The sequence below is a fragment of the Nematolebias whitei genome, chromosome 11, assembly GCF_014905685.2.
Source record: "Nematolebias whitei isolate Nwh7 chromosome 11, NemWhi1, whole genome shotgun sequence".
In the NCBI taxonomy this organism is placed as follows: Eukaryota; Metazoa; Chordata; class Actinopteri; order Cyprinodontiformes; family Rivulidae; genus Nematolebias; species Nematolebias whitei.
Genome location: NC_056508.1, coordinates 39,904,747 through 39,913,611, shown reverse-complemented (window position 1 = coordinate 39,913,611; position 8,865 = coordinate 39,904,747). Strand labels below are relative to the sequence as shown.

General features: G+C 40.3%; 2 protein-coding genes across 2 annotated transcripts in view; both read right to left on the bottom strand.

Annotated features, from left to right (window-relative positions):
- Window positions 1-5,618, bottom strand: part of plekhm2 (pleckstrin homology domain containing, family M (with RUN domain) member 2) — an 18,174-nt gene extending 12,556 nt beyond the window's left edge. The window contains exons 1-7 of the mRNA XM_037684346.1: window positions 5,492-5,618; window positions 2,628-2,734; window positions 1,745-1,854; window positions 1,556-1,655; window positions 1,368-1,455; window positions 1,105-1,279; window positions 496-555 (exon numbers count right to left, since the gene is read on the bottom strand). Coding sequence (XP_037540274.1) covers window positions 496-555; window positions 1,105-1,279; window positions 1,368-1,455; window positions 1,556-1,655; window positions 1,745-1,854; window positions 2,628-2,734; window positions 5,492-5,551 — 700 coding nt within the window. The 5' untranslated portion in view covers window positions 5,552-5,618. The remainder of the gene's footprint in view (window positions 1-495; window positions 556-1,104; window positions 1,280-1,367; window positions 1,456-1,555; window positions 1,656-1,744; window positions 1,855-2,627; window positions 2,735-5,491) is intronic.
- Window positions 5,619-6,795: 1,177 nt separating this feature from the next.
- The window catches only part of ddost (dolichyl-diphosphooligosaccharide--protein glycosyltransferase subunit (non-catalytic)), a 6,046-nt gene continuing 3,976 nt past the window's right edge, over window positions 6,796-8,865 (bottom strand). Inside the window, exons 7-11 of the mRNA XM_037684345.1 lie at window positions 7,867-8,015; window positions 7,556-7,703; window positions 7,341-7,461; window positions 7,147-7,253; window positions 6,796-7,028 (exon numbers count right to left, since the gene is read on the bottom strand). Of these exons, the coding sequence (XP_037540273.1) occupies window positions 6,879-7,028; window positions 7,147-7,253; window positions 7,341-7,461; window positions 7,556-7,703; window positions 7,867-8,015 (675 nt within the window). The 3' untranslated portion in view covers window positions 6,796-6,878. The remainder of the gene's footprint in view (window positions 7,029-7,146; window positions 7,254-7,340; window positions 7,462-7,555; window positions 7,704-7,866; window positions 8,016-8,865) is intronic.

Here is an 8,865-nt window from a genome sequence, read left to right as displayed (position 1 = left end):
TACTTTTTTGTATCACCAGCAGACATTAATCAACATATAGCGGAAAGAAAATAATGTTTGGGATGTATTTCTAATAAATAAACCCTGGTGTGTCATGAATAACTTCAAGAGAACTTTGCTTCTCCTGAAGTGTTTATCTTAATATCAAAATTAGGATACTAGCTTCCTGTTTGGTTACTCCGAACTGTGGCAGATTATGTTGATTAATGTCTGCTGGTGATACAAAAAAGTACATCAGATGTGTCAACTAAATCTAATATTCATTAGAAACTAAACTAAGTCTTCCAAATAAGAATTGTTTTATCCACGTCTATTTACTTGAGCTAATCCTTTAAATTTCAGATGTAATACTTTGCTCCAGTTAGCCGTTTTATAACGTCGAGCACCAAGAATGCTTTAAACACAAACGATGCACAAACACATGCTAGAAAAGAGTGAAGTGGGACAGAGAACAGGGAGTGGAAATGAGGAGCAGAGGGTTGACCAACGTCCCACCTTCCCAGTCTGCACTCGGCAATGACTGCAACACGGGGAACATGTCACCAAAATCATAATCTAAAATAAAAAGGAGGGATAATGTTCAACATTAAAGTGGAGTGAATTCAGGACAGGAGACAGAGTCAATGGCACAAAAACAGTAAAACATAACATGTAAAATGTGAAATAACAAAATGAATGGGGGTAAAACAGAGAAGTTGGAACAAAAAAAAAAAGGAACCGGCTCAGTACTTTGCAGAGACTGACTGCTGCAATCAAACCCCCAAAAAGCATCTGCAGTCATCCGCCTGCACGTCACGTGATCCCTCTGATAATCTGCACTCCAGCTACTTCATCTTCTCATAAGCTACACGTTACTTCATGTATCTGTGCCACAGCATGCAAATACAGGCCCTGAACACAGCTAAAACTAACATAAAAACTATCTTCTGGCTATTCAATCAGTAGGAAAGTAGAAACTAGGGATGAGTACAAAATTAAACTGCTTTTAGATACAGCTGCACATCGGACGATGGGAAAAACAGCGTCTCATAATTAAGATTTTTATTCAAATTAGGTAAAAAGGAAAAAATATATATGAATTAAGGAAAAATCAGTGCATCGTACCTTCACTGGAAGGAGCTATGGCACTGTCGTCCCACTCCAGGTTGGTGGACGTCATGGAGTTGAAGGAGTGTAGGGAAATACTGTCTGAGCTGGGCAGCCTTTCCTCAAAGTCCAGCAGGTTCTGTGGTTTGTAATACTCAGGCATGTATGGGGCCACATCTAGATAGGGCACATCCTGAACCACCACGATGAAAACAAAAAGTTATTAAAAAAATAAATAAATAGTTGCAGAACGATAATACTGGTATGAAATTGATCCTGACCAGCTCCAGATCAAAGCGAATAAACTCCAGTCCGGACACCAGGGTGAGAAAGAGTGTGAGGTGGTCATGACTGCAAACCAAAGCATTTCTGCAAAAGGACATCGGTTAAAGTTTATTCAGCGTTTAAAAACTCCCATTGACATAAGAATAAATACATTTCTGAGGGTAAAAACTGATCTTGTGCTTACTTGAAATAATACTTCTGCAGCAGTCCTTGGTTCTCCTGGAAGAGGCGCAGGTAGCTCTCTAAAGAGCTCTCGCTCAGTGCCAGGTATAACCATGCACGGCCTGCAGAGAACAGAGCTTACGTAACTCACTGAGTAATAAATGATGATGCAGAGTGACGCCTCATCCACTGTGCAGTAAAGATGTCTCACTTCGACCAAGGTTGGTTGCTATGTGCTTGAGCTCCTCTATCTGTCGGACAGCCTCTCTCCTTGTAAAGTGGACGACCAGGACCCAGTATCCTGACGAGATGTCCTGCAGCCTAAAACAATAAGAAAGTGTTTTTATTCATGAAGAATAACACCAAATTTAAATCTACACCAAGCTTAAATATTAGCATCTTGTATTAGCATCACAGTTCTCAGGCGAGGAATAATCCAAAACACCTTGGTGGGGAAAAATACTACTTTAATCTTGTTCAACTTGTTTTATATTTGTTTGCTTTTGTTGTAGATGCAACAAAGAGTGGGGACTAAATTGTGTCTAACAGGATGGAGGTAGAAGGAGTATGAAAATACAATTCAAAACTCACTTTTTGCCACAATGTCTGCAACATGTGAACAGAACACTGGTTCATTTATTTATGCTTTAATGATTCATAAATCAGTATTGAGTAGTTTAAACAAAAAGCATATTCCTCAGAAGCTGATAGGTATTTAGACTGAGCTGAAATCAGTGAAATCGCAGAAGATCCAATGAAAATCAAAGAAAAAAAAAGTGAAAACCTTCAGAAAGTTTTCAGAAATGATCAAGTGACACTTAAAAAAAAATACACAAATGTCTGCTGGCTCAAGACTTTTGCACAGTACTGTCAGAGTGGACAATGAACACAAAGAACACTGACGCTCAGTGTATCAGAAGCTAGTTGGTAAAAAACCCAAATTTTTAAAGTAAAACGATTTGTTTAATATTTTCATAACCTTCTATTTAAATTTATTTAAATATGGCTGTACCATTCGCACGTATGTGAACGAAAAATGAAAACGATCTGGTTCACACACAGATCTAGTTGTTTCCATATCGAACTTGTCTCACCCGTACAGCAGAGCGTGGTCCAGATGTTCACAGAGGCGCTGAAGGACCCGGTCGTGGTTTCGGATAGCTGGAGTTTCATCCTCGCAGGCCGCAAAGTAACTCTGCAACTGCAGTGAGACACATCGCACACCGTTCAAGAACGCTGCTCGCAAAACAGACAATAACAAAATGTTATGTTCAAAAGAAGAATATGTGCAAATTTTGTTACTTAGTTAAGAAAACTTTGACTGGTCCTCATGACACCACAATTAGTACCTTTAAGGAAGTCGATGAGCAAAAGGGATTTTTTTTTCTTCCAGAAAATAAGAACAATGTGACATTTATTTCGAAAAGGAAAAAAAACCTATAGGTCTTACACTGTTTAACGCATACTGTAAATATGTTGTATCCGTTGTTTTATTACTGTACAAAGTTGATTCACGGGGCAGCACGGTGGCGCAACTGGTAGAGCTGCTGCCTCTCAGCGAGCAGGTCCCTGGTTCAAACCCCGGTCCAGGGGCCTTTCTGGGTGGAGTTTGCATGTTCTCTCCGTGCATGCGTGGGTTTTCTCCGGGTGCTCCGGTTTTCTCCCACAGACCAAAAACATGCATGTTAGGCTGATTGGTAACTCTAAATTGTCCCTAGGTGTGAGTGAGAGAGTGAATGGTTGTTTGTCTCTGTGTCCCTGTGATGGACTGGAGACCTGTCCAGGGTGTACCTCGCCCCTCGCACAGTGATTGCTGGACAGGGGCACCAGCGACCCCCGTGACCCAAAATGGAATAAGCGGGTAAAGATAATGGATGGATGGAGTTGATTCACAGGTAAAAAAAAAATTTTAAAAAAGCCCGAAATTCCCATTTTGTTAAATCTGCATTCGACCTTCACAAGTCAAATAAAGCTGAAGCTGATGTCCACTATACTGAAGTGATGTTCAGATCATTTTTACCTCAATATAGACAATATTAAGCTTTTAGTAAAGCACGTGTTTCTTTGAGATTCTGCCTCAAAGGATTATTCTTTCTACTCTATTTCCACGCGAACAAGTTGGATTTGTTTAGGTAAACTCTGTACGGTGGAGGTATGCACTTGAAAGAGGAGGAATGAATGTCGATCGTAGTAAGAGAGAGTGCATGTGTGAATGAGAGGGAGGCCGGTGGAACAATGAGGCTACAAGGAGCAGAGGTCACAAAGGTGCAGGACTAGAAGTCCACTGTCCAGGAAAATGGGGAGTGTGGTAAAGAGGAGAAGAAGAGAGTCCAGGCAGGATGGAGTGGATGGAGAAAAGTTTCAGGAGTGATTTGTGACAACAGGGTGTCAGCAAAGGTCAAAGGAAATGTTTACAAGACAGTGGTAACCAGCAATGTTGTATGGTCTGGAGACAAAGACATGGACAAAAAGACAGGAGAACTGGAAGTGGTAGAAATGAAGATGTTGAGGTTCTCCTTAGGAGTGACAAGGATGGATAAGATTAGGAATGAGATCATCAGAGGTACAGCACATGTTGAACAACTGGGAGATAAAGTTAGAGAGACCAGACTGAGATGGTTTGGACATGTCCAGAAGAAGGACAGTGGGTATATTGAGTCAGAGATTTTTTTATTGTCATTCGCACCTCATGTGGTACATGTGGTGGAATGAAATTATGTACACAGGGTCCCAGTTACATCCAACAATAAAATGTAAAAGAAACACAATGATAACATCTAAGATATGAACCAAGAAAAACATCAACTAAAAATACACTAAGCTCTAATAGCATAAAAACATTACGTCGAACAGCAGCATGAACATGAACATGAGTCTGTGAGAGCAGATGTGCACGCATGAACACCTCAACATGAAACTGATCAGCAGCAACATGATGTGATTTTTTTTCACAGTGATTATTCTGGTTAGAGAGTCATGCGTCTAACAGCTTCAGGGTAGAAGCTGTTCCTCAGTCTAGTGGTTCTACACTTAATGCTCCTCAACCTCCTTCCTGTGAGGGGGAGCGGGGCAAAAAGTGTGTGTGCTGGGTGAGTGGGGTCCTTCATGATGCAGGTGGCCCTCTTCCTGCAATTGGAGGTGTAAATGTCTGTGATGGTGTGTGATATTGGTAGAAGGATGTTAGAAATGCAGCTGCCAGGACAAAGACAAAGAGGAGATATATGGATGCAGTTAGAGAGGACATGGAGGTAGTTGGAACGAGGACAATAGAAGATGGAGGAGGGTGACCCGTGGAGAATGAACAGCCGAATGAATGTTCATTTGCTTTTAATACTGAGGTACAGTTCATAAAATACTTAGTGTGTTGTCATTTCACTGCAAACAGAGGCAAAATAACCAATCCTAAAAATAAGAATTAAAGTAACATGACAGGAAACGTGCTGACTGCACTAAACACACACAAGAAGCTTTCTTGTGCAAGTTCCTGTGATAAATAACTTGACACACTAAGATGTTTATAGTCTCCAACTATGGAGTTATTGACAGGATGCCTTCAATAGACTAATCATGTCCGAATAAAGATATTTAAAATGTCAGTATTTAAATAAACATGAAGAACAAACACCTGCCAGGTAACCCTTTTACACTGCAGACCTGACTGCAGCTTTGTTTACAACGCATGCGCAGTTAGCTCAGTGCCAATATTACACACAAAAACCACCAAACACAACCACGAACTGGATCAACAACATAGAAGTGGATCACATATACATGTTAATTTTATTATCAGCGAGGTTAAGGCCCTTTTGTAACAGCGAAGTCCTCCGGGCTTGAAAGTTGCCCTGCCTTTCGCAAACAGAACATTAGATTAGCTGCAATGACTCGAGCGTGTGGAAAATGTCAAGCAGACACGTTTGAAGACAATAAAGTGTTGTCCCAACTCAATAGCAGGTCTTACCTTTTTGACGGACAGAGAAATGTTTTCCAATATGCGATCCTTGACTTTCAGTTGATCCATCACCGGGCTGTGGGCACCAGCAGAAAGCGGTCAGCTGACTTTCACAAAGCAGTTTTTTTTTTTTTTGTTAAGCTAACACCGCCCACATTAGCTAAACAACCTTCCGCTAAATGTTCCTCCAAACTAAAGCTACAGCTCTAATTAAGCTGTGAACACGCCGTTTTGACTGCACCGCCGCTAATTCACTTTAAAGCAAGAAGCTGCACGTCCCCATCCAACCTGTGATTAGCCCAAATGTTTTCACGTTAGCTTAAACGACTGACTGAGGTTGACGAGCTGGTTTTTAAGTTTCCCAACACAGAGAACATCGCTGGCATTCTTTACCTTACAGCTGTGCTAACCAGGTAAAACACCTGGTTGTTGCGAGCTAACCTTGTTGCTTTTTTTAATCTCGTCAACAAAACGGATGCTAAGATGCTACACGTGCGTTCAGCGGAACCCCAACTGTCAGGATGACGTCACTAAAACGTGACTCGTCCCAGGACTGAAGGGCGTTCAAAAAGGCTCACATTTTACACTTGTTGTTGCACAATAAACCAATACATTATTTTTGTGACTTATTTTACATAATTATAACCTTTTCTTGTTTTCGGCGTCAGTATCAAACTTTATCTTCTATTCTTTGGTTCTGGTTGGAAGTGTTAAAGCCAATAACAAACCTTACCCAAGCAGCTGCCCTTTCCCCTAATTATGAGAAAATGCTTTAACAAGGAGTACCAATAGTGAAAAACGCTATTACATAGCAAAACATACATTTCAAGCATTCATACAATTGCTTCACTACTTTTTTTTGTTTCGTCTATCTAAACAGATCTCACTTGTAAATGTGATTTATCTGCCTAAATAAAGGTTGAATTGTGTCTCATAACAGATGACACAAGCACTCGTATTAAGGAATGTCAATTTTATTTTTTAAGAGAACTCCAGCTTTTTTTCCCAAAATGCAAACGTCTTTATAAAACACGGGAACAGTTGGCATTTTCAGTGCATGTTTTTAACCCAGAAAAGGCATTTCCTAATTGAGAAAATGTATTTTTTTAACATGATTTTTAACTGTTTTAGCTTAGACTTTAATTCAATGTAAAGCAACTTTGACTTTATAGCATTTTGGCTTTGGAATATTTCAAAGTACATTTCAACAAAACATACTGCGTCGCACTGCAGCAAGAGCCCCCTTTTTGACCCAAATACCATGAGTGCCCTTAATAACAAAATAAAATAGTCCAAGTTCCAGACTGAACAACTCAAGCCACCAAGACATTCAGTTTTAATTAACACAAGTTCAATTCCACATTTGTTTTCCCCCCACACTGTTCATATTTCTGCATTAATCCGACTTTTCCTTCTCTTTCATGTGCAGGAAGACTACGCTGAAGACGAAGAGTCCTGCCATCATGGAGAAGGCGCTGGCGTAGTACGGGAAGGCTGAGGGGATGAAGCGTTCATACTGCGTGTGCTGCAGGGGACGCACCGATACCTGTGGAAAATAAACGGTTGTAAAGTGAAGTTGATGAAAGTGTTACTTTTATTAATTTACTGTGCGATTCCAAATTTTGAAACAAGTCGGAATAATGCCACTGTTTTGATTAGCTTACCTGAGTGGAGGAGTAAAGATGTGTGTATCCCAGTCTGTTGTAGTCCACTTTAAACTGGAAGACTCCATACACATCAGGCAGCTTGAACTGGATGCTGTATTTACCTCCTAAAAAATAAAATGCAGCATTTATTGTGGTTTACAGCTAAAAGCCACTGGGTGTCATTGATTTAAGCTGAATCTAGAACAGCATACCATTTTTCTTTAGATAAGTCCTGACGAAGGGATCGATTCTCACAAACTCCAGCTGGATGTCATCTCCGTCAAAAGGGACCCAGCGGCCCTCGGACAACATTTCAATGACGATGCCGTACTCCTGAAAGAAAATGTCTTACTTTCACATACAGGACTCCTGATTTAGGAGGAAAATTAAAACACAGATCTTCACGACAATGACTGTAAAAACTCACAACGAGATCAGTAACGGTGTATGCTGCCGGAGGACTGGTTTCTCCCACGGGATGATGGGTAACGGCTCCCACTCTGAGAACTCCTGCCTCCTTGAACACCCAGCGAGACAGAGCCACAGCCAGGTCCATGTTCCCCGTCTGCTCATGCCTGCCAAAGCCAGAGGAGTGAAGATTTGAAAGATTTCTTCCTTTTAAATAACTTGTATGCTTTCACAGTCTTGATAAGAACACTTACTTTTGATCTTTGTGAGCATTTTGTTAAATAGTTTTTGTTTTTCAATGCAGACAGAGAAATAAAGGAAATCCAGTACCTCTGTGAACCTGGTCTGGCCTTCTGCACAGCGGAGTTGAAAAAGGCATCGCTGAAGAAGTCCAGGGAGCCGCTGAAAACCACTCTGGCGTTGTTTCTGGCCTGGAGCCCAGCAATCAGAAGCGTATTCTTACCCACAGCATGGGGGTACTGCAGTAGAAGAAGACGTGTAAGTACTGACCTTATATTTTAGCCTGCCATAGAAACTCAGTTTTAAATGCAACAGCATTCTATTTTTTAAGTGTTATTTTTAAACTAAAGCAAATAATAAAAAAAAAAAATCAATGATACCTGCTATAGCTTGTAGCAAAGAATTGAGAACAAGACTGATAGAAAGGTTCATATGAAAGACAAACTTTTTTCTTTCCATGTCACACTTTGAAATGTTCAACAGTTTGGAACAGACATGACGATCCTACAGCTCTGGACAGAAGACAAGTGGACTTCCTTAAGACACTTTGTGGAAGTGAGAGGTGAAACGTCTTGAAGAAAAAAATGAAGTCCAGTTGCCGACTATTCAAAGCCGTTGAATCCTCCATTAGTTCCACCCTCTAAAGTTCTGTAGTGATTTATAGCATTATTTGGAAAAAAAATAAAAGATGCTGTACAAAGTTTAGACTTCATTAAACTGCCAGCCTGTAGAGATGTTTTTCATGACCAGGCTGACTTATCTCTACAAAGTGACAAACTTGGTGGTTTTAAAAATAATAAGTTGCATTTCAACCTCTCAAATAATAATTTTTTTTTTTTAAATCCAAGACTGCTGTTTGCTTCATACTTGAATTTTGTGCTTCAGTTTAGTTGATCTTTATATTACAGCCAATTCTCCTACTCCGCTCCTGTTTCCTGGAATATCTTACAAAAAGATTTGAAGCTCTCGGCCTTGACCTCTCTAAGTGGCTTTAAGAATCTGTTGGACTCCTGGCAGGGACCAATGCAGACATGTTCCTGTTTTTAGTTTTCTACATTCGCCTTAGAATCTAGCTGTTTTTTTTGTTTA